The sequence below is a fragment of the Montipora foliosa genome, chromosome 2 (assembly GCF_036669935.1).
Source record: "Montipora foliosa isolate CH-2021 chromosome 2, ASM3666993v2, whole genome shotgun sequence".
NCBI lineage: Eukaryota > Metazoa > Cnidaria > Anthozoa > Scleractinia > Acroporidae > Montipora > Montipora foliosa.
The window spans coordinates 802,165-826,650 of record NC_090870.1 but is presented as its reverse complement, the minus strand read 5'-3'; the positions used below and the strand labels follow the sequence as shown (position 1 = coordinate 826,650).

Sequence of the window (24,486 nt, the reverse complement as noted above, 5' to 3'; positions counted from 1 at the left end):
TCTTCGACTGACTTGATCCGTTTGTTTCTTGTTTCGTTGAACGAATAAGGAATTATTTTACCTTTGTTTGGCTGACAAACTCGACTGTCCTGAATGCTGCATGATTCTTTGCTGTCCTGAGCTTTCACTGCCTTTTGTCCCGAGCTTGTGTCGTTCTCTCGGCCGTTCGTGGGCTTCAGACTTGAACCATTGGATTCTTGAGCTTGTGCCGTCGTCGTCTGCTCCTTTCTTGAACAGAATTTTTGACTGAATTGGATACATGAGTATCCCTTCGGAAGAGACGTCGAGGAAACTGATTTTTGGACAAATACTGAGTTTAATAAGTCTATGTTTTTCGCTTTTCAAACTACAAAGGAAATAAAATAACATAAGTTACAAAGTTTTCCAAAACACAACTAACTGCAAGAAAAGCCAAGGGATACAAGAAAACTACTTACAATTCTGGTTGCCTTCTCTTCTGACTTTATGAGGCGAGGCACGTATCTATTTATACTCTCACAAAAATATGCGTGATATGTAAAACACGTTTCTTTTCACACGTACCTATTATTCCTTTTATAAGTTCCATCTTTAAGCCAAAAATATATGCGTTATGCAAAACAGTAGGTAAGAAGCAATCAACAGTTACTTGTGGCTTTGCTACTACCACTTCTGTGCACCTATTCCTCATGATCTTCCGAGGACTCTAAGAAAATGAAAAACCGTTTTAGGACCGACAATGTAAATAGTCTACTTATGGCTTAGAAAAACGCGTCCAAAGTCGTTTTGCCTTTGGGAAATCCAAGTGTCGAGGCGGCAAGACCAAAGGAGAGAAGCATTTCCCTTCTTGAAACAACCTCTATACTTCTAGAAAGTTGCGTCTATAAAAGGATTGTTGAAAACCGCGGTGTGTGATAGACTTCGTTCAAAAAACCGTACTTATAGTTTTCCTGGCCTGCAAGCAATCTCTTGATTGACTGCGTACTGCGAGATATCACACACGAGCTTCGCATTCCCGATTCCTTTCCCCGTGCTGCTCGCGCGTTACATGGCACGGTTCTCGATCGCTTGAGAGCTAGCTAGAGCTGCTCTCCTTACATGGTCTTAATCAGGCCCCCAAAATTTTGTCTTCTGAACCATTACCTTTAGTCACATACACTCCGAGAATGCTTCAAGCAGCATTTCAACTGACAGGCGTTTTCGTTGGCCTAGCCATGTGTTTTATATTTCTTTTTATGGCGCTGTGGTGAGAGCACTCGCCCAGCTTCAATTTCCAGACTCGGCGTCATACGGTGGGTCGAGTTTGTTGGTTCTCTTCTGAGAGGTTTTTTCTCCGGGTACTCCGGTTTTCCTCTCTCTTCACAAACCAACATTTGATTTGATTTGCGTTAACTTGTTAATTTCAGTTTACACTGTCCCCAGTTAAGCCTCATTTACACAAGCAAGTTTTCCTTGACAACGCCACTTGTCAAGGAAAACTTGCCGACTGTACACACCTGCAAGTTTTCCTTGACATGTTTTTCCTTGACAAGTTTTCCTTGGTAGTGTAAATGGAAAATATGACAAGTTTTCCTTGACAAGTGCACTTGGCAAGTGATTTACACTAGCAAATATCGTCCTAGTTTTTGAACAAGGACACTTGTCAAGGAAAAACTTGTCATATTTTTCCATTTACACTGCCAAGGAAAACTTGCTAGTGTAAACGAGGCTTTAGTCCAACAGCGCTAAATACAAGACCAAACTCAAGAAACAAACCAGACTGAATGTTCCCTTCACTTTTTAATAACGCGCGTTTAGCGTTCAGGGGCCGCTTACTCGAAGCCTGGTTAGCGCTAACCGTTGGTTAAGAGGTATCAAAACCTTAGGTTTCCGCGGTATTTAACGCTGGTTAGCGCTAACCATGATTCGAGCCACCCGGGTCAGGACAAGTTTCCACATTGTTTCGCCGCACTTAAATAAGTGTGCCAGACGAACACCCAAAGCAAAGTGAGAAGACAAAAGAGGAAAAGAACCTCAGGTCATGTGCCGATTTAGTTCCATCTAAGTACCGAGCTACATGAAATTGATGACGACCAACACAGAATCTGGGAGTGAGGAAGAGGGACGTTAAAATGACGATGTTAAAATTAACCGAAAGATCATCCTCGCGCTTAACTGGAGAATTTAAGCAATTGTCTCGCTTACAGACACCTGCAAAGTTCAGACGCCTTCAACGGGAGTCAAACCCATGAAGGCGCCTGAATCTTTCAGGTATCTATAAGTCACAGACAATTACTTAAATTGTCCAGATAAGTGCATGGATTCATCATCATCATCTTGTCCTTTTCCCTCTGAAGGAAATAGGGCCTTGGGTTCTCTCTCTCCAAGCTTCTCGGTCCTTCGCACAACTACCGGCTTCTGCCCAACCTTTGATCCCAAGTTCACCTCGTTCTCTCTCTACCGTTCGTCGCCATGTCTCCTTCGGCCTATCTCTCCTACGTCTTCCTTCTGGGGTCCAGGTTAAGGCTATCCTCGTGTTCTCATTTACACTTTCAAGTACACATTACTGTACTAAAATTAATGTTGATAACGAACGGAAAGAAATCGCACCACACCGGTTCTAGTAGCAGACCATGACATCCGAAATTGCTTTTGCATTGAACGTCTTTGCTCTTTTGATCCTTGCAACCCAATGGTTGTGTAAATGTTGTTTCAGTTTGTCATTGTGGAGCTGATGTGAAGGGACATTTTTTCGTGAATCTCAATAACTACGTTACATTCCATCCGCCCTTATTTTTACAAGCACAAAACCAAAGTGAAAGATTGAGGACAAAAAAATTCGCAACAGCTGCTGTCTCTATGCTGCTTCCTGGACAGCCTCCTTCGCGGACGTTCTTGTGACTCGTCACGCAATCTTTTCTTCTCAACGAACGATCGCGTGACGAGTCACAAGAACGTCTACGAAGGAGGCTACTTCCCCGAGTATATGTTAACTTCTTCATCTTGAACCCAACTGTTAGCAATGGCGAATAGGGAGCACGGTTTGTGCAGAGGTGAGATCACTCGTCTTTCACCATTGCCCACTTGGTTTTGATTTACGTTCTCAACGTGTGGCTTAAATTCCTTAGTTCTCTACTCTCATAAAAATTACTGATCAGATTTGCAGTCTCCTCAAAGAAAGGGCGACTGCGATCACCGTGGTCAGCGATCTATGGTCGAGACTCCATATCAAAGATACAGACTCCAAGAGCGCTATTAAAAGTTCTTAAAATACATCTGCCCCCTTGATATTTGTCACTTTTCAAAAGTGCCACGTCTAATAATTGCAGATATGTATCACGAGCTGGGAATGACAATTTGGAATTTACCTGTAAAGGAAACAAAAAGATTCAAGTTAGTCCACTTATCACAAAGAAGCTCACAGTTGATTCTCGAGGTGTTGTAGTGACTCTTGGTGTTTGAAGGCACTTGCAAGACTTTCAATCACACACTGTTACATAACCAACAATTTTTTTACAGGAACACTTTAGCTGTTTTAACAGCTAAAGTGTGCCCCTAAAAAATGACTTATTGTTACAAATACAGGGAGACTTGTCAAGGAAATACTTGAAGACAGTTACGTTGAAGTTCATGGCAGTGATTGAGCTACGTGCAATGGAAACATGAACTAGCTCCTTGGTGCTATGTTTATAAAAGGAAAGGAAAGGAAAGGAAAGGAACTTTATTTAAGTGTCTAATCTTCTAGCACTGTAGAGCACTAATCGGGGACACTGTAAATTGAAATTAACAAGTTAACGCAAATGAAATCAAATTTTGGTTTTTGAGGAGAGGGGAAAACCGGAGTACCCGGAGAAAAACCTCTCGGTGCAGAGTAGAGAACCAACAAACTCAACCCACATGACGCCGAGTCTGGGAATCGAACCCGGGCCACATTGGTGGGAGGCGAGTGCTCTCACCACTGCGCCATCTGAAAGATCACGCCAATGTTCCAGTGTCTAAAAGGCTGTTGGGATTGTTTCCCATATCACCCAGGGTGGGGTGGGGAGAAGAGGCCTGGGAAAAAAATGTGAACTGAAAACAAGGAATTCTGTCTTGTCTGAATAGACCTCTTACAGTTGTGTGCTTAGTTACCTGGACTTTAAATAAAGGTGAGGCTGGTGTTGACCTTGTTATGATACAAACCTCCATCTTTTTCTTATGTTAATGATGTTGTTGTCATGCTAATTAGTAATAATTTACACAAGAAAAGCAGTAAGGTTTCTATGAAAACAAGGTCAACCCCAGCCTCACTTTCATTCATAGCCCAGGTAACTAAGCACACAACTGTAAAATGGACTATTAAGCTTCAGTTTATTGGTGGACACCCAATTACTTATATCATTAATACAATTAATACAAGCCTCTAGCCTGGTGGTAGTCAAATGACCAGGAAGATTGGAGTCAAAGGAGAGACAGATTTGCTAGTCATCAGTGTGGACACAGAAAAGCATATCATATTTCCTCACAATGTTGCCCAGTACTCCCATATAAAAAGGGGAGGGACGCTCATCGGAAATTTTAAAGTTAACCCTAAAGGAGACCAATTTGGGCATGGCCAAGGCTTTTTTGGACCCTAAAAGAGACCATATTAGCACACAGAGAAACAAAAAATACCATGACTTTATGGCAAAGACATTATCATCTTATACTTTCACCTACGTGAAGAAATGTAAAAGTGTAAATATACACTTTTATATTTCTTCGCACGCAACCCAAAAGGAGACCTTCACGGCTACATATGATTGCGTTTTGCCCAGAACACCCTAAGTGAGAACAAAATCCGAAATTTACATCCCTAAGAGAGACAACGAGCATCCCTCCCCTTTTCATATGGGAGTTCCCCCCCCCCCCCCCCCCCCAAGGAAGAAACCACAGCCAGTATTTGATTCAAGGTTTTCTCGTGTATTGAAGGGAGCACAGTAAGGTCAAATTTGTTACTGCTATATTTTAAAATATTATTCTTTTGCAAAACTACTACCTTTGACTGAAGTCATGGGGAATAATGAAAGCAAAGGCAAAGTAAACCATTTGGCCTTGCCTGCATTTTCTTCTAAAAATGTAAAAGTGTCACTTGCAATACTCATTCTAATGAAGCTGGATTATGACAAACGTTACAGCAATTGTATACCTTCTCCTTGAAAACCATCAACATGTAATAAGTAGGTAAAATTATAAACTTCAGGTTAAAAATATTTCATGAGTTTAACCTAGTTTGAGTCTTTATTTCCTTTGTCTTTGTAACATTGATAAAATTATTCATTGTTGGGGATAGGAAACAATGGAAATTTAGACTCTGCAAAAATCATTTTGAACTGAATTTTACTTTGGCTATATAAAAGCTATAGGTTTATACCAGCTGTACTGCATTTATAGTTGCTTAACCCTTTAACACCCAAACCGGCTTAAACTGGCCAGACTTGGTATTTTACTGTCTAACGCCAGACGATTTTACTCGTCAATGGGGAGCCCCCTGGAGTCAATGGGTTAAGCATTTGAAACAAGTGCTTGTAGAAAGATTATTAGCAGATGGGAAATCTTATCAGTACTGCCAAGAATGAGAGTCAATAAATAATTTGTGGTTCAGTTGTGATTTAGTTGGCACTATTTATATATATAATATTTTTCATTACAAAAAGTGAATACCTTGGACATATTCTTCAAATTTCTAAATTTTCTCTAAATTTTGTTGCATTTTATTTTGAAGCAGGTTTTTATCAGGTTCACCATAAATTAATCTCATCTGCTTGATAATAAACGCCTAAAACCCTTTACAAAATCATAGGTTAAAGGCTAAAATTTATCAATTCTCTTTGAAAAATGGATCTCACCATATACTTACATTTAGGCATGGATAAAACATCTGCACTAACTGAACATGTCAGACCAAGGTTTGAGAGGGCCCCTCTAATAAGACCAACTGGAAAGGCCAAAAACTGTAAAAGAAAGAAACAAATTATGGCACATCACCAGTATATTTGCTACAGGATGTACAATGTGTACTGAACTTACCTTAGGAGCATCCTCGGTGTACTGCTTGCCATCTGACATCTGAGTTAACAACTGAAAGTTGTTGTCTTGGAGGACATATGTGCCCTTGACACAAAATAAAAACATTTTAGAAACTAAGACAACTGGAAATAAATCATTCTATGATATGATCCAGGACATGGTTTCTACTACATTGATAATTTCCAATATTATTCATGTTGACTAATGAGATAGGCAATTCCAACTTCATTTCAGCTCACAGTTCTTCTGATAGGATGGATTTTACTTTATGAATAACTCACTTGTGATGTACAAAGTTCAAGTCCTGTGGGTGCTTGGCTTTCCGAAATATGGGGGACTTTGCTCTGAGAACATTCTCGTTGACTGGAAAACTGACAAACTATAAATGTCCATTTAGTAGAGTCCCCACATCAGTGCAGAGTCCCTCCCCTTGGGGAAGCTAATGACAAGTGAATAACGGTGGCTGTCCAAACACAGTGAACCAGCTGCCAGTCAACAAGGGAATAATAATTTATATTACAGTACAGAAATTTTGTTCCTGAAATGTTGTATGTAGCTGACAATAGGGGAAAAATCAGTGATAGGAACCTTCTGAAAATGTCAAAAAATATTTTTGCTTCCTGGAAAACACATTTTTCCTTCCACAATAAAATGTTGCCTCACTGCGAGGCAGCATAAAGGGGAACATTTTAAAACATCATTTCCTCAAGATTATTTCCCCATTTAAGGGGAGGGGAGGGGATTTGTACTCCCGAAATGGGTGAGGTAACCCCCACTCCCTTGAAGTAATCGCATTTATTGATAATGGCAAGTCAACCAATCCAAATGAGCAACAATAACGAAACATGTTTACCTGGTGATTTGTTCTCAAGTTATCGATTTGCTTTTTATAAACAGCTGTCCAGAAGTCTTTACATATATATTTCATAATCTCCAATTCATCCTTAAATCTTGGAGAATCTTTGGTGAATCTTGTTAGAAAATAGAAAATAACAAATCAAGATACATTTCTTTTTTTTATAACACTTTTCACGAGTAAAACGTTTTCAAAAGCTTACCTTTCAACTAGCCTTTGACCAACACTAAACCCAAGATGCTCCAGATTTTGAATAACATCATTCTATAGGTAAATTAATGTTTGCAGATTAGAATTAAACTCATCCCATGGCCAATGCATAACACGAGCCCAGCTACTGGTGATCATTTACGAGCATATCTTTAAACCAGATTTACTCCCAAAGATTAGCCTTCCTAAGATACTCACATCAATGTGTTTTCCGGGTTTGTTTTGGAAATAAGCAACAATTTCCATGTGAACAAATTCGAAAAGAGACTCCACATCCGCCATCTTTTACGGTCTCTCGTTTGGGGCCTGGATGTAGTAATATCCAATGAACTGGTTCCAGGTCCCTGCCTAATCCCCGATCGAGCATTCGTCTTCAGAAAAGCCACATCAAAAGCCATGACAAGCTTCTCGCAAACAAGCAATAATATTAGGAATTCAACTGCAGAAAAGCTAAAATTATTTGAATCTATTCGTGGAAAAGATGTAGGTGATATCCCTTTCTGGGATGCAGTTGTAATTACCGCTCTTGATGAAAGTCAGAAAGAAGCTTATGAAATTCAAGTACAGTGTAAACTAGATAGGGGAGAGCTTCCTCTGGGGGTGAAATACCTTGTGTTTCACGATCCGCCCGGACCCAAGATAGGCAATGGAGGTTCTGTTCTTGTCACTATTGGAGATTTGCTAAAAATCTACGACGAAGAAGAACTACTGAAGACCAAGATAATTTTGCTCCCAGCTGGTGGATACAGCCAGAGGTTGCCTAACGCTAGTGTTCTAGGAAAAGCTTTTACTGCTCTTCCGATCGGTAAGTATATTAGAATGAAGTATTATTGCAGTGCATTGAGGACATTTCAAGAGCTCATACACGACATACTAAACTATGTCGTAGCAGCATGCGCCCCATGCAAATGAGCTCAAGACAAATTTCTTTCCAAGAATTCATATCGATGTCCAGCCAGGCAACAATCCAAGACAAAAAACATAAGGAACCGGTCATTATTGATGTAGGATGGGGGCAGGGTGGGGGGGGGGGGGGGTATTGGGGCTTAAACTTATTTATAAGAAATTCAGGGAGCTCAGCAGTACGTTTGTGGTACATTAATTTTTAACAGGGTCTGGAAGAGGGGGTCTGGATCTCGAAACAAGGATTAATTTTCCCCACATTCACGAATCACTTGGAGGAATTCACATATCCCGTATTTGGATAGAGAATTATCTTGAAGCATTCCGCTACCATCTACGAGATTAGGCAATATTCGTGTTGCCAATCATCTTGTGTGTTAGTGGAAAATGCTTCAACTCCATTGCCGGCCACTTTGCTAATTCTAGCTCCCAGACCTATTACCTATTACCCAGACCTATTACCCAATTTGCTCCCAATTTGCTTTCATAAATGAAAGTAAAGTTTCCAAAATGTTTCTTGAACTTATGAATTTCTTTATGCCCTTCTCTTTCGATAGACACATTAATTTTCTTCTTTATAGATGGGTTGTTCTTCTACTTTGCCTGATTCCAGCATCAAATAAAATCAAAGGAGTACTCTAATGCTCGCCATTGCAAAAACTTGCGAGTGAAAACATCCAGGGGCCCATCTTGACAGACAAATTATATGTATTCGTGTAGGGTGATGTCTGATGTTCATGACATTATAACGGCAGAAATCTAGATTCATGCACGCATTCTGTTTGCACTCTAAACTCGTTTGTTACAGTATCTCAAAGTGAAAAAAAAATCCAGACCTATCTGCTTATCTGATGAGATTATGAGGTGGGAGGGGGGGGGGCAGGGGGAGAGTCAGCATGGTTAGATATTGAATAAAAAGGTCACTTCCTAATTACATGGGGGCCTTATAGAGGTTTCGTACATAATGTTCTATTCCCCCCCTCACCTCCTCTTCATAAATAATGACCAGTCCCAAATATTGCAAATATTGAGTCATTTCTGGATTGTTTTCACTTCTTGAAAACATTTGTGTTGGGGCAGAGGAAGGGGTTATTGTTGACCTTCTTTTCAAGAAATAGTCCAACAGTTCAAAAATTAATGGTTGAAGTCTCTTGAAACTCATTTTCATCAGGATTGCAGCTCAATCATTGTTTGTCAGCAAATTTCAAGATTTGAAAGCTTAATTTTTTCTGTACAGAAAAGGTTTTGCTTCACAGACAAAATAGATACAGATTATTAAATTTTGCAATTCCTCCACAGTTTGCCAAGACCCTTTTGGTGAGTTGGGTTCCTGATAAAAGATATTAATTTTGGAATCCTGACATTCGCAGCTTAACTTCAATTTGATCCCCACTATAATGGCAAATGTCTAATATTTGTACATTTATTTTGTCCTCTTCCTGGGCAATGAATATGCCCTAGTTGGAGAAATAGTGAATATTGATTAGTGAAATATCCTTTAAGTTGATAATGATATGTACCGTAACACCCTGCTACCTCTGACCACAGTTCCAGCATTCCGAACAAAATAGATGACTTAAATTTGCGGCCTGGTGTTTTGTCACAATGATGATGTCTGTACCCTGTTTTTCTTTATTATTAATGAATTCAATGATCAACTTACCATATCGTTTTCAGATGATTAACTTTCATCTTGAGATTTGTTATTATGTCTCTTGTATATACTGTAGGTTTTATCCATTAACTTTCACCATTTCTTTCAATACATTTGCGAGAATGCCACTTTGCTCATCTCATTACTTCAAAGATTATTTTCCTTTCATCATGTATGCCTTTGTTTTGTCAGGTGACCCTCCATTTCAAATGCTGGAACTTCAGCTTATTATGATGATGGACCTCCCTGCTAAAATGAATCCTGGAATCTTTGTGGTGGCATCCGATTGTTTGGAGTTCTTTAACAGTGAAGGAGACTGGTCCCTCACCAGCCCTGGCTTCACTGCATTTGCTCATCCATCTCCAATAATTATTGGTACAACTCATGGTGTATTTGTGTTGGATGATCACAAGGTATTTTGCTCTTTTGAAAATTAATCAGACATTTTGACCTGTTGACCCCTGGGATTGAGATTTTACTCTGTCTACTGCCAGAGGATTTTACTGATCTACTGGGGGCGTCCAAGGGTGTTTGAGGTGTCAATGTGTTAGAAGATTTTACTCTGTCTAACACCAGACGATTTTAATCGTCAATGGGGGGCAATTGATGAGGTTAGTGTCAACATTGTACCGACATGTTACCGACATCTCACCGACACATCACCAACTGTTGGCCGAATGTTGGTCGTCTATCAGCTGACTGTCGGCCGACTGGTAGTCTGTGTTTTGGGGAAAACCTGTCGGTCGACTGTGAGCTGTCTGTTTGCCGTTTGTAGTCGACTGACAGTTGGCCAACAGGTTTTTCAGGGAGTTCTTCTTCACAATTACCCAATGGGGGGTAGTTCAGGAGTCAGTGGGTTAATGTGAGACTTTTATTTTGGATGAGCATGAGTCAGTCAGTCTTTTGATGCAAGTTGGTCCTCATAGGTATTACAGAGTCTCACAAAGCTTAGCAATGATGGGGTTTATTATCCAAGATTTTCTTACATATTTTGTGGGTGTTATTCCAAAACTGCCAACCAGGTGGCACATTGATTTTGGTCGAGCACCAGACTACAGCACATAAGGTTACAGTTTTGATCCAAGCCAGGCCAACTCTCGGAGTTTCGAGAGAAAAAAGGAGAAAGTGCTCCCCAATTACGGTATGTCTACATGTACGAATAGTTAGACTTTGAAGGCTTCTTTGATGAGGATTTCACACCATGTGGGCCAATTGTCTTACAAGCCTTGCTATTAAAACAAGAGACACAAAGAAATCCACCCATTGTTCAAAGAGAGCATATTAAGAAATTACTCCTGGGGTTGTCATGTTGCCTTGTTCTGGACCAGGGCATCTGTCATTTCCCCTGATAATTTATAATAATAATAATACTAATAATAATACTACTACTAATAATAATTATTATTATTACTATTATTATTATTATTAGTATTATTATTATTAAATGTTATTATTGATAATTATTATTAGTGAAATGACAGGGAACTATTTAAAATTAATAATAAATTAATCCCCCAAATGACACAAATTGGTATAGAAAAACCTTAACCCAGGAAAATTAATGGTTAATAAGCAAACTTCACTTCACTAAAGGCATCACGTCCTCTACAGTAATTTTTTTAAATAAGTTTTGGTCATATTGGAGTTTTGAACCTGTGATGGCTCTCACACTGTAGTCTATACTGCTGTACCAGTTAAAAGTGAACCATTTGGCTCATTGTGAGAACAGTGACCTCTTATATTTTGTTACTTACAGTCATACTGCAGGCCTATATTCCTTCATATTTTTTTTCAACAGAGTGATTGCCCAGTCACCCAAACAACATGTAAGAAGTTCCTTCACAAGCCATCAACAGAAGTCATGAGAAACCATGGCATCACGTTCCTTCACAATGAAGAAGAACATGTGTTCACTGATAGCGCATACTTTGTGGACTGGAAGAAAGCAAAGAGTCTTTATGATTTTTCCGATAAAATTAAACCAATCGACTGTGAAATTGATGCTTACGGTGACTTTCTCCAAGCTCTTGGGCCCGAAGCATGTGGAGATTATACAAAAAATATTGCCAATGTGACAAAGGAGACAGCTTCTTTGGTTGAAAAGAGAAGAAAAATCTTTGAGTTTTTGACAGGTACCCAGCTAAATGTGCTTCTGCTCAATGAATCAAAGTTCTATCATCTTGGAACCACAAAGGAATATATACATCACCTCTGTAAAGATGCAGCGTTTAGGTAATTAAGAAGAACCTCGAGTAGTTACAACTAATCTTTTTCAGTTTCCCTCTTTTTACTCTCCAAAAGCCTTGTTTTTCGATTTTCCTGAGTTTCCAATCACATACACTGTAATTGGCATTCACATCAACCTACTCAACAATATTTGTCTCATGACTATGCCTTGAGGACAATTCTCGACTATTGTATATTTCACTTCCATGTAATTACCCTAATTTTGGAATAAGCAGGTACAAAAGTTGGACCAGATCTAACCTGCTATAAGGCGTACTTGTCTTTAGATAGGGACAGTGAAAAGGTAGGCCTGATACAATAAAATGAGTTGCCCACCTGTCAAGAGTGATGTTATCATGTGTCATGCTATAAATGTGAACCAATCTGATCTTTACCGGAATTTACCTGCGTGTTGCAACACAAGGAAAGACGCGACAAAAACGAAATAGAGCTCTAACTGGAATGTCTGCAAAGTCAGACTTTATCCATACAGTCAAAGCTATTTCTGCAAATCCCACTTGACAGATGGTGCAGTTTCTCTGTTCAAACAATCAAGGAACAGAGAATTTTGAGATAAAATCACAGAAAAAGTCGAATTCGTCATGTTATCATCAGGCCCAATCAACAGTACAATGAACTTTATTATTTTACACTTGAATATTTGATATGGTAATAAAAGATGCTAATATGAGGGAAATGGACTTTGAGAAATTATAGTTTTCCAGCAGCAGCTTAATTTTGGTAATTCGTTCAGCACTTCTGTCAAGCTCGGCTGATTCCCTGAATGTGGCAGGACTAAAGTTCTATTCGGTTCTTTTTGGATTCACAACTTGTTGCTTCTGAATATTCCAAAGGACTTACCACAACTACAAATTTAAGGTTTTCGAGTTGGTAGAAGTGTAACAGTGCAAATGTTTTCTAAGAGTGTTCGGAACTGTAAATAACACTATTGCCAAATCCCATAGGAAGTAGTCAACTACATTGTCTTCTTTTAGACAAATCATTCTTCGGATGCATTCTCTCTGCTCTTCCTTTCAAGATTTAAAAAAAAAATCAGCAGCTGTAAACAGAGCCTAAACATCATTCCTGTTCAAATCCTTCTCTGCGGCCACAAAACAAGCTGTTAATTAAGTGAACCAATTTTTCTATAATTTTTCTAACCAATAGGAGCGAGACTCCAAGAGATCTATTGTTTTTGGCCAATCAGAGTAAAGTCCAGATTCTGGACTACGGGCAGAGGGCTCGTTAAGAAATTGTATCAGGCGTACCTTTTCCACCCTCCTGTCTAAAGAAAGTATGCCTGATCGCAGCTTAGATCAGATCAATTCAGATCGCTTACCCCGGATCAAGTGAAAAATGGTTTTGGAAGCCAAAACTTTTGTTCCTGCCTTTTTGAAATACTGTATGGAATACTTCACACAAAAACTTTGCTGCATTATTATTATTATTATTATTATTATTATTATTATTATTATTATTATTATTATTATTATTATTATTATTATTATTATTATTATTATTATTATTTAATATTGATATGGGCAGAAATTGGCCATTGTTTTGGTTATGTTCAGGCTATTTTCATTTTATTTTCTTTTTTTTCTTTCTTTCCTAACTTATAAGACACGAAAGCCATTTTGCCTCAGAAGTCATGGTTATCAGAGATGGAGTCCATGAAGAAAAAGAAAAAATCAACACTGATCAAAGGTGTCTGATACAATGTTACCTGACGTTGCCATCCACCATTGGTCAGTACACAGTACTAGAGTACTGTGACATCAACTCCGGATCCTCAGTCGGCAGTAACTGCATCATCAGCAATGTGATCATCCCTGAAGGAGCATGTATTCCTGATGACACTTTCATGACTACTGTCTGTGTCACTGTTAACGATGTCGCTGGGTTGTTTGTGACAGTTGTGTTTGGTATTGGGGACAATGTCAAAAAGATGGCAAGATCAGATGACCTTAGCCAACTGCAGTATCTGGGCATGCCTCTTGATCTAGTGTTAGCACTGCTAGATGCAAAGCTGGTAAGGAACAAATCAAAAAGCTAGTCTTGCAGGTTTTGCTTACCAAAAAAAATAAAAATAATTAATTAATTTTATTTACAAAAAAGTTTTCTCTTTTTGGATGGATCACGAGTCCATCGCCAGTAGCTAATTTGTGCACTCTGAAATGCTGTCCTATTTGCATTTGAAAAGAAACTATCAATTCACTTTGTTTCTGAACCCAATCTTTGCTACCAAGGTCTGGACCCATACATGTAAATTAACAGGAGGTTTATGGGTACTTTGAAAAACGCAAATTCGGGTACAATAATGAGTCCTGATAGTTACCAGGCCTTTCGAGAAACATTCCCCAGGGTTAATCTGAAATTGGATGAACAGAAGTTTAATAATTGCCTAATTTTAATTTATTTTGTAATAAAAACTAACGATAAAAAGTCACGACGTTTCGACCCCTCGGAGGTCATTTTCAAGTGAGAATAAAAGTTTTAAGAATTAGCATAAATATGTAAAAACTAGATAAAAATGCGGCGAACGCCAAAATGTGATAAAAATATGTACAAAAGTGTAAAAAGTGCTAAAAATATATGGAGTAATGAACGGTAGCTAGAGAAAAACAATAGATAAAAAAATAATTAATTACAAGAACTGTTCTAAACAAATAATTTGGCGCGGATAGAGTCACACTGTTTGTTTAGCGATGGTTTCAGTTCTTTCATAAAAAACATTTCAAAAACAAGACAATCAAACTTGTTCTGGCACTTTCTCAGGATTCTAAAACTCTTTGCGATGTTGTTAGGTTCCAATGCATGTTTCTCTCTCAGATGGTCGCCGATGGTTGCCCATTTGTGCTCTTCAATGCGCTGGTGAAGGTGCCGGCAGGTATATCCCACATAACCTGCGTCGCACAGGTCACACTTGAATTGGTACACAACGCACTGTTGGCTTACAAGGGGTGGCTTCTCTTCACGGACCCGGATCTCTTCTTTGATCTTTTTGCTCATGTAGACAGGGGTAATATCCGCACTGATCTTACAGCTTAGGTCGGCAAGTTGTCTCCGTACGGCGTTCGCAGATTTTTGGTCCTTGAAGGGCAACACGACTCTGATTGGGTCCCCACGCTTCTCATCAACGTGGGTGCGTGATTCCTCGGAAACTTTTGAATCAACGAAAAGGCGGATGGTGGACTGCACATGATCTTCAGGATAACACAGACGGGAAAAGATCTCTTTGAGGCGTTCATATTCCTCGTGAAAGGCCTTCCATGTAGACGAGAGCTTAAACGCACGGTTAAGCATGGTATTTATCACGCACCCACGTTGATGAGAAGCGTGGGGACCCAATCAGAGTCGTGTTGCCCTTCAAGGACCAAAAATCTGCGAACGCCGTACGGAGACAACTTGCCGACCTAAGCCGTAAGATCAGTGCGGATATTACCCCTGTCTACACGAGCAAAAAGATCAAAGAAGAGATCCGGGTCCGTGAAGAGAAGCCACCCCTTGTAAGCCAACAGTGCGTTGTGTACCAATTCAAGTGTGACCTGTGCGACGCAGGTTATGTCGGATATACCTGCCGGCACCTTCACCAGCGCATTGAAGAGCACAAATGGGCAACCATCGGCGACCATCTGAGAGAGAAACATGCATTGGAACCTTAGAACAACATCGCAAAGAGTTTTAGAATCCTGAGAAAGTGCCAGAACAAGTTTGATTGTCTTGTTTTTGAAATGTTTTTTAAAAAAGAACTGAAACCATCGCTAAACAAACAGTGTGACTCTATCCGCGCCAAATTATTTGTTTAGAACAGTTCTTGTAATTATTTTTTTGTCTATTGTTTTTCTCTAGCTACCGTTCATTACTCCATATATTTTTAGCACTTTTTACACTTTTGTACATATTTTTATCACATTTCGGCATTCGCCGCATTTTTATCTAGTTTTTACATATTTATGCTAATTCTTAAAACTTTTATTCTCACTTGAAAATGACCTCCGAGGGGTCGAAACGTCGTGACTTTTTATCGTTAGTTTTTATTACAAAATCTATATCTAAAAGACTTCTGATTAAAATTTTAATTTATCTGAGTTAATTGCAGCTCTAACTGGTTGGCTCGTTCGGTTGAGCATCAGGCTACTACACTGTATTGGGTTATTCCAGAAAAAATCCACACCCCCCCCCCCCACTTCCCGACGGATGGGGTCGTTTTTTAACCCCCCCCTCACCTGGATTTCCTGAAGCCCAAGACCCCCCTCCTGTCTGGATTTCCAAGACAAATGACCCCCCCTCCTGCCTGGATTTCCGGGAAAAAATATTAGGCTTAAATTTAATTTATTTTTAATAGAAAATAAGCACAATCACGTATAGAAGATGTTCTTTTTTAATTTCTAAAGCTTTGGCTAAATTATATAAAAATTCTGTTGTGTGGAACTAAGAAAAGAAAGGGGCGAAAATGCTAAAACGCGAACGAGTGTTTATACATTGTTAGCTCATAAAAATCAATTGCCCTTGTTCTTTCTTTGCGCTAAATATGGTCCAAAAGTAAATACAATTAGTAGAGAACATGACAAACTAGTTCAATAGTCATTCCTTTTGGAGACATAACGTCAGTCTCGCCCACTCAAGATCGAGAACTTTTAAATCAAACATGATCAAAATATTTTGAAAAACGAGTCTAAACTTGTTTATCGTTCAAATTCTTTTATATCTTAAAGACTGGATAATTTGAGTCACATATCCTACCTTCAAGAGCCTGTAGTTCTAATCTGCAGTGGAAGGAAAGTTCAAACTCGTGTAAACCTTGTTACAAAGACGCTAGAATTTGACGTTCCTCCTTTTACGACTAAGAGGGGAATCCGGCTGAAGTTTTAAAAAACTGAGAAGCAGGCAGACTAGGCTGATAATAGTAGACCTAGATGAAAAACTAAAACAAACCCTAAAGAATACAAAGTGCAAAGGTGTGAAAGTAAATCAATTGTTTACTTTCTTTACTACTATCATTACACGAAACAACGGTGGCGCGCTGGGTCCGGGAATGAGTAAAAATGTGTCAGGCGTTTCAAACTCTTCTTTGCAATATTGTTGCGACGGCTCTTTCTTTAGTATCTTGTTCGCGTTTTCTGCTATAAAAGGACTTGCGAAGGAACTTAGATTATCATTTATGTCAGGTGAGAAATATGTGAACAAAATATTTCTACTATTTTCAGGGTCTTAGAGCGCTAAACTGTCGAATCGCGTGAACTATCGGTTCAGATGACCCCTGCAGAAGACTTTTTCGAGTTCAACCCTCCCTCCCGCCTGGATTTCCAGGGTCCTTGACCCCCCTCCTGCGAGAATTTCCAGAATCCCATCCGTCGGGGGGGGGGGGGGGGGAGGGGTGTGGATTTTTTCTAGAACAACCCATTGGGGGGGGGGGGGGGCAACATGAGCGGGTCTTTAAATATTTAAACTGTGGAGAAAATGCTGCCTTATTTTTTTTAATTACATCATCTACAAAATTGTTAGTCCTTTCAAGTCTTCTCGGATAATGAATTAAAAGCCTCTGGTTCATAAACTCTGTGGGATGTTAAAGATCCCACATGCTATTCGAAAAGAGTTCCAGTTTTCTTGGTCTGGTCTGAATTCTATAGGGCCATATGGGAGACAACAGGCTTTGACAACCTTGTTCCCACGTTCTCTTCTTCTCTTCTCATGGGAAAGAAGAATCATTTATCCTATTGAAAGTGCTGGAGTTGGCTTGTTGCCCTTCACGATGACATATGAACTCTGCATGTTATATCTTTTGAATCAAAATAATGATCTTTATCCTATGACTCTGCCATCAGTCATATTCACAGCAACAAAAAGTGTTTACAACGTGTATTGAAATCTGCCAATGACATTGTTTGTAAAATGTGACCTGTGGTGCCAGTCCTTAGAGCGGTTTTCAATAGAGTGTTGTAGAACAAATACCAATAAGTAATTACTTCGACCAATCACAGCAGGTGCAAACAGGGTCTGGTATCTTTTACAGATCACAGGTCATTGTTTTACCAATACAGAAAGTATCCTAAACATTCATAAAAGCTAACCTTAGGCCTAAAGACTTTTGTTTGGGTGTAATTAGGCCTTAGGTTAGCTTTTATGCATGTTTAGGATACTTTCTGTATTGCTAAAACAATGAGCTGTTGTGACCTGTGACCTGTAAAAAATGCCAGCTGTGCAATCCAAAAAATCGCGCTTGCAAGTTGTGATTGGTTTTGGTTTTCATACACTGACGTGCGATTTTTAAACTAATCAGTAATCGTAGTAACTAATATTACAAAAAATTATTGCGCAATTACTTTCGACAGTCATTTAAAAAATTGCTCTGTCCTTTACTACAGCAAGTGGAAAATCAAACTCTTAGTTAAAACTATGTGAACTTCAGACTCTCCAAGTTATTGCTCTCTTTCTTTGACTGTACTATTTGCAGGACGCACGTCAGGAGTCTGTTAGTCTATGGCAAGTGAAGCTATTCCCTGCATTCCACAGCTGCAAACACTCTGTTCAATATGCAATTAGCATGATAAATTCTCTCAAGAGTGGAAGCAAACTACAAGTAGGAGATGTCAAACCTGTTGGCAAACATCTTTCAATGGAGGATGTTTTGGCGATCAAGGACATCAAGGGGACTTTAAACATTAGGGAAAATCTAAGGAAAAAGATTTTAGGAAAGTAACATGGGGAGACTCTGTGGAATTATCGTTGAGTAATGATAACAAGTTCTACAAAGAGTTCCATGAAACAAAAGCGTATAACCTTGGTCTTGGTCTTGGTCTAGTTAGGTTGTTTATAATATCAGGGAACAGCTTGCAAACATTTGGAAGAGGTTGGGAAAGAACTACATTCTTTTGGCTCATCAGGCAATCAGCAATAATCGGAAAAAAAATTGCAAGACAAACAAAAAAATGTTTGCAAAGAAGGGTATGAATTAAACTGCCTGTAGACAGATTGACGACTCTAAAAATTATAGAGAATGCTATTTTTGTAGGTAAACAAAATTTATAACAAGGGTAAAGAGCTTTTTCCATTTTCATGTAATGATTACAATTAGCTGGTCATCAAGAAAAATCGTCTTAGTACAGATTAAGAAATAAACTAATAATAATAATTATTATTATAAAGTCCATTGACGATGGTATTTTCTAACTGTCTGCAGTTCTTCTCCCAAAACCCTTATCCTAAAAACTAATCCTTTCCATAAAAAAAGTGTTTTCAATCTCCCTGTGGTAATCAGTTAACTTCTATCAACTGAGGTAACAGTGCCATTTCCTTTCATTTGAAAAAGCCACCAACACAGTACCACAGATTCTTTAGATCTAACTCCATTTAGCCATTAGTAAAGGCACAGCCAGCTTTTATTAACTGTGATCTCTTTTCAATTATCATGAGTTCCTTCTCTTAGCCAAAAACGGTTTTGATTTCCAACAGTTGCATTTCCAGCACTGGAAGCTGTACGTAACTGTGTTTCGTACATTTTTTAAAGATGTTATTTACAGTCATTTTTCAATGACACATGCAGGGATTGACTTCTGCAGTGCTGCAATGGCTTCTTCCCTCTCTTTTATTCTTGGGGTGTTAACGAGGTTGAGTTGTATCAGTTTTCTAAAGGAAAAGAAAATAGAAATTATGACAGAGGAACAAACAAAATAGTGTACTCAAAGCCAGCCTCCGGAATTAGTAATACTTGGAATCCGAGGAAACCCTATACTTTGTCTTAATGTTACAGTACAAGCCCATGTGCAATCGACGCATCCAAGCAAATCTCGTTTTGGACCAGTTGCTGGGACCATAAAAGGAAAACTATGTTTTTTATTTTATTATATTTTTTTCTTAATTCTAGGCCTGTAACATGCTATGATTTTAAAATACCACAAACAAATGTGGATATTGCATGGCTGCACGGAGATACAAAATTTCTTTTCAAGTGTTGAAAAATATTTCACGAGTGAGTGCACTTAGTCTTGTGAAATATTTTTCAACATGAGAGGGGAAATTTCATATCTCCAAGCGGCCATGTAATATTCTATTTATTATATAAACACCAATGAAATACTAAATCATTTCACGAAAGGCATTGAAAGATGCGATTTTCATATGTAACCATAGCAACAATGATCTCTTCATGTGTGAAGCTAACATGTTTCCATACGAAAGCTCACTTGGTTTAAATTTCCATTGGTGTTTATATAATTAAAAAATTATTAATTAAATAATAATATAAATATTATTGATAGACCTACATGTAATTAGCAAACTCAATGTTGTACCCAATTCAAACCTTTTGGGGATAAAATGTTTTGTTCCAGGTATTCCCACATCTTTTAAATACAAAACTTTTAATGCTACATCATCATGCAAATACAATTTACGCAAAGAATCTTAATACCATGAGATTTGAATTCGGTACAACATCAGAGTTAGCCGATTAGGTCTATGATAATAAAAATAAATGGTGTATGTTTTCATATCCCCATTCTTCAAACAATTCATGAGCCTTGTGTACATAAATTTGAAATGAAATTTTAAAGTTATTATTCATCCTTACTTTAACTCGTGAAGTGGAGTTATATCTGAAATTCCTCCACAGTTTCCAATGTCCAGATTCTCCAAAGATTCTCTCACAGGTAGAAGTTTACTTGTGTCTGTTATGTACTTACAGCTGTTCATGTTAAGCTGCGTCAGATGCTGAAGACCAACTGTAAATTAGACAAAAAAATGAGTCACTCCCAATCCAGTGTAGGCTCGATTTCCAGCCGTTTTGTGAGCCCACGTTCCTCGCCCCACACCAGTAGTTGGGAGGAGGACAACCGCACTCACAAAACGGCTGGAAATCAAGCCTAAATCCAGTCTACAATAATAATAACAACAGTAATCACTATAATAATAATTACAATTTCATTAGTTGATAGTGTTTTTCCCATAAGTGTCTTAAAGAACTTTACAAAATAATTTTATCTCCATAGAAAAGGAAGTAGTCTTTTAGCATTAACCTGAAAAATCAGTTCTCATTTGCAGCTTAATTAATATCTGACCTGCTCGACCTGCTAATCGCCCTTTCTCGCAGTCGGAGACTCAATTACTAAGGGCGCAGCTCAACGAGGTCGGACCGAAGGAGCTGTGCTCCCGGTGAGGCGCTCTGCCCCTGAACACGACCCATGTATGACCTCGGAGCACAGCACCACAGCCTGATGGAAAAGGTCGGGAGTCGATTTTGAGGAGGGAGGAAAACCGAAGTACCTGGAGAAAAACCCTCGGAGTCAGATTGAGATCGACTGAAACTCAAGCCACATACAACCTCGAGGCCAGAGTTGAACCTGGGTCGCAGAGGTGGGAGGCACGGTTGATGACCACTAAACCACCCTGACTCCCCGACAGGGGAGGGGCCATTCACTCCTCAGGCACCCCAGGGTGCCCCCAGTTGACGAGTAATATCGTCTGGCATAAGACAGTAAAATCTGTTAACTCTCACTCCGGGTGAGTAAATGGAATAATGAAGGGGCCATTCACTCCTCAGGTGCCTTAGGATGCCCCCAGTGGACGACATAAATCGTCTGGCATTAGACAGAGTAAAATCTATCTCACTCCCTGGAGCCAGTGGGTTAAGCCACACCCTATGGAAATAGTGGTATGCTTAGGACCAAAGACGGGAGGTCCCCATACAAGAAGATATCAAATCAGGCACTACATCTTTTTCCTGGAAAAAGAGACTTGACTAAACCTGAATTGTTGGGAAACAACAAGCAGAATGTGAAAATCTCGGGTGTTGAAAACGTGAATCTGTTTTTGTACATTGATCACAGCTCGGCTTGGACTATGACCCCAAAGCACTTAGTGACTTTCAAAGGGCTTGGCTCTGGTGGGAATTTGATAAAAAAAAGGATGACAGAAAGATAATGTCTGGTGATATGTAGCTGCATCAAAAGACAAAGAAAAATGAAAATACTATAACCCATTCACCCCTAGGAATGGGGCGCTTGATAGATTTTAACTCTCTCTCAACGCCAAACGATTTTAGTCGTCAAGGGGGGGAGGGGGGGGGGTGGTCCTGGGCGGTTCAGGCGTCGATGGCTTAAGGAATTCAATCAATTGAAATTTACTTTGAACAGCAATGTTTTCTTACTTTGTGTCAGAGGGAGAAAGGAACACCATACATATGCCTGCATTGCAGATTACTGGTAAAGTTAATTTCTTGCTATTTACCAAGATGCTGCAGACCTCCTGTGGTTACACTTATTCCTTTAGCATTGATTCCTTCTAGCTTCAGTTTTTCTTTTGGTCCATCTGGTATTGCATGATAATCCCATATCCATTTGTCAAGGTGTTTAAACTTGGCACCTCCCCCACACCTCAACACCCACTCTGCTGCAACCCTTTAATCAATTATTATTTTAGTAATCACATTATAAGAGCATATACAAAGGGATGTAAAGTCTGCCAATGAAAAAGTGCCAATTGAGCCTAATCAGGGTTAGCATCAGCCATGGATAATCATTTGCAGCAATGCTAATCTGATGAACCAAATGGAAATCAGAAAAATCTGAGTTTAATTTCTCACTTCATGATAATATTTATCATTGTACATACAGAATAACTGATTTGAACAGTGACTATTAATTTTAAGAACAAAAAATTGTGAGGTGAAAGATTTGATTGATGAAAAAAAAACTACTACAGGACTGGTGGAAGTGTGCAGTGGTGGGAAGGTGTATGATCCGGGGGGGGGGTCTGCTGGTTGAGGTCGCATTCTCACGACTGGATTGACTATAATGGAGTTGCATTTTCAACAGAGTTGCCGCCAGAGTTACTTAGAATAGGGTCGCAAATTGTCAGGATTTGAGGGGTAAAGAAAATTCTGGCTAAATTAAATGGGATTTAAAACTGGAAAGATTTGCGGTCAAAAAAAAGTTGTTACAGAAACAACTGTAGCACTGTTAATTTAATATTTACTAGTCCCAATACATTCCGTTTTGAAATAATTACAATTAAAGAGGGTCAAAAAGGCTTTATAATTTTAGAAGGTTATGCATTTATTAACAGAAAGTGACTAAGTTGGGGTTGCTAAAATTACATTTACCCAAAAGTGACTAAGATGGGGTCTATAATTGGCCATAAAATAGACTATAAAGGGGTAAGGGTCCTGAGAGGCCAGCAGCACAAACCCAACGAAAATTGACCCAAGTACCCTCCCCAGGGTGTATGACAACTGCAGACTGCCTACAAGTAGCGCTCAGATAAACAGTATTAAAGTCTAAGGCTTAGTAAGCACCCATTTCAAATAGCTGCGATAAACTTAAGTCTACGAACCCATTTTAAAATGATTAGCTTTCAATAAGTGTGATTTAGGGTTAGTCTTCAGTCTGCAAGTGTCAGATACCGGTGGTGGGGGGAGCATATAGCTTTCCGGCCAGCACACTTCAGCCTAACTAACAGTAGATGCTCTAACCAATGGATGGATCAAATAAATAACAAGCAGTCTGTATTTAATTAATTTGCTGTTGACTGCTTTGCTCACATGAATAACATGCAGTGTGCATTTGATGCTGTCATCAGGTAAATTGAAATCTTTACAGCCATACCTATCTGGGCCAAACTCTTCCATACGTCTTTCATCTACCCTGTGGTAAAAACAAGAAAAACAGATAATAAATTATTAAGACTTCCAAAAGAAACCATTCCCAGATAAGTACAAGGATCATTTCTCTCTTTCGTCTATAGCCTAGCTGCACTTCAAAGTATCTATTATAATTATGTTTGTTTCATCAAGTCCTTTCACAGGGACATACAAGCCCCACAAATTAAGGTCTGCTCCCAAATGGGTGGCTCCATAGAACAGTTGGTAGCTAGAGTATTGCACTGGCACTGCACAGGTCATGGGTTCCAAACCTGCTGAAGCCGCCTGAATTTTTCAGGTGGTTAAAAAGTGACAATTCCTTAAATTGTCCAGTTAAGTGTAAGGATCATCTCCTGACTCACCCCAACAAGGGATGCGTGGGGTGGGGGAAGTGGGAGGGAGGCGAGCATGGGGGTGATGGGAAGGCGGAAAGGAAAGAGACTTCCTCTCTCGTTTTCTCCCTTCCCATCATGCCTTCGCATGCTTTCCTTTTTCCAGATGAAGACGACTGGGGACAAGTCAGGATTATTTCTATCTTTTGTCTGTAACCTGCACATCAAAATATACATGACTGTACACTTCTATTATTCATCAGTCATTTCATGGGAACACATGAGCCCAACAAAACTGATCGATGACCGGCTCCCAACTGCATGAGTGGCATTATATTTTGCTCAGTTGGTAGAGCATATTGCACCTGAGCATCAAACAGGTCATGGGTCTGAAGCCTGTTGGAGCTGCCTGAATTTTTCAGGTGACTATAAAATGACAACTATTGCTTTCATTAAATCATTTACCTGTTAAAAACAAAATTAAGCCACATGTAAAATGACCTTTTTCCAATGCAGTGTGCTGATCTTCCTTTAAATTCCCATAGCCTTCTGCTCAACGTTATCACTGCAGACTTCATGGTTTTGAAAAGAAAAAAAAAGTTATTTATTTGAGCTTACTGCCGGCCAAGATTGGGCATCATTCATATGCACATTTGAGACT

The 24,486-nt window shown here is 39.2% G+C and overlaps 4 protein-coding genes across 10 annotated transcripts in view; 2 read left to right on the top strand and 2 right to left on the bottom strand.

The window, feature by feature from the left end:
- LOC137988568 (histamine H2 receptor-like) overlaps positions 1 to 1,120 on the top strand; it is a 37,315-nt gene extending 36,195 nt beyond the window's left edge. For all 6 annotated transcript variants that reach the window (XM_068834561.1, XM_068834574.1, XM_068834571.1 and 3 more), the window contains exon 3: positions 607 to 1,120. The gene's annotated coding sequence lies outside the window, so the exon portion shown is untranslated. The remainder of the gene's footprint in view (positions 1 to 606) is intronic.
- Positions 1,121 to 1,739: 619 nt separating this feature from the next.
- On the bottom strand, positions 1,740 to 7,391 carry LOC137991976 (trafficking protein particle complex subunit 6b-like). Its single transcript, XM_068836994.1, has 6 exons — positions 7,271 to 7,391; positions 7,065 to 7,126; positions 6,860 to 6,977; positions 6,007 to 6,090; positions 5,837 to 5,930; positions 1,740 to 3,326 (listed from the first exon to the last, which is right to left on the bottom strand). Exons 1-6 carry the CDS (start codon positions 7,352 to 7,354, stop codon positions 3,295 to 3,297), a joined length of 474 nt encoding a protein of 157 aa, XP_068693095.1. The 5' UTR covers positions 7,355 to 7,391; the 3' UTR covers positions 1,740 to 3,294.
- Positions 7,392 to 7,410: 19 nt separating this feature from the next.
- On the top strand, positions 7,411 to 19,020 carry LOC137991974 (fucose-1-phosphate guanylyltransferase-like). The gene is made up of 5 exons (XM_068836990.1): positions 7,411 to 7,877; positions 9,822 to 10,042; positions 11,428 to 11,861; positions 13,479 to 13,887; positions 18,313 to 19,020. Exons 1-5 carry the CDS (start codon positions 7,469 to 7,471, stop codon positions 18,556 to 18,558), a joined length of 1,719 nt encoding a protein of 572 aa, XP_068693091.1. The 5' UTR covers positions 7,411 to 7,468; the 3' UTR covers positions 18,559 to 19,020.
- The window catches only part of LOC137991975 (ATP synthase subunit s, mitochondrial-like), a 6,856-nt gene continuing 1,013 nt past the window's right edge, over positions 18,644 to 24,486 (bottom strand). The window contains exons 2-6 of one of the 2 annotated variants that reach the window (XM_068836992.1): positions 24,291 to 24,397; positions 23,459 to 23,497; positions 22,083 to 22,252; positions 20,428 to 20,578; positions 18,644 to 19,484 (exon numbers count right to left, since the gene is read on the bottom strand). In XM_068836992.1, the coding sequence (XP_068693093.1) occupies positions 19,379 to 19,484; positions 20,428 to 20,578; positions 22,083 to 22,252; positions 23,459 to 23,497; positions 24,291 to 24,397 (573 nt within the window). In that variant the 3' untranslated portion in view covers positions 18,644 to 19,378. The remainder of the gene's footprint in view (positions 19,485 to 20,427; positions 20,579 to 22,082; positions 22,253 to 23,458; positions 23,498 to 24,290; positions 24,398 to 24,486) is intronic. The other variant, XM_068836993.1, reaches the window with a different exon arrangement.

What these genes read in the sequence shown, in the direction of transcription:
- LOC137991976 (XM_068836994.1), bottom strand. Translation starts at nt 7,354, where the DNA reads ATGGCGGATGTGGAGTCTCTTTTCGAATTTGTTCACATGGAAATTGTT. An exon ending in AACCCGGAAAACACATTGAT is followed by an intron (nt 7,127 to 7,270) that starts GTGAGTATCTTA and finishes ATTTACCTATAG; the next exon opens with AATGATGTTATTCAAAATCT. An exon ending in GGTCAAAGGCTAGTTGAAAG is followed by an intron (nt 6,978 to 7,064) that starts GTAAGCTTTTGA and finishes TTTTCTAACAAG; the next exon opens with ATTCACCAAAGATTCTCCAA.
- LOC137991974 (XM_068836990.1), top strand. Translation starts at nt 7,469, where the DNA reads ATGACAAGCTTCTCGCAAACAAGCAATAATATTAGGAATTCAACTGCA. An exon ending in TTTTACTGCTCTTCCGATCG is followed by an intron (nt 7,878 to 9,821) that starts GTAAGTATATTA and finishes TTGTTTTGTCAG; the next exon opens with GTGACCCTCCATTTCAAATG. An exon ending in TTGTGTTGGATGATCACAAG is followed by an intron (nt 10,043 to 11,427) that starts GTATTTTGCTCT and finishes TTTTTTCAACAG; the next exon opens with AGTGATTGCCCAGTCACCCA.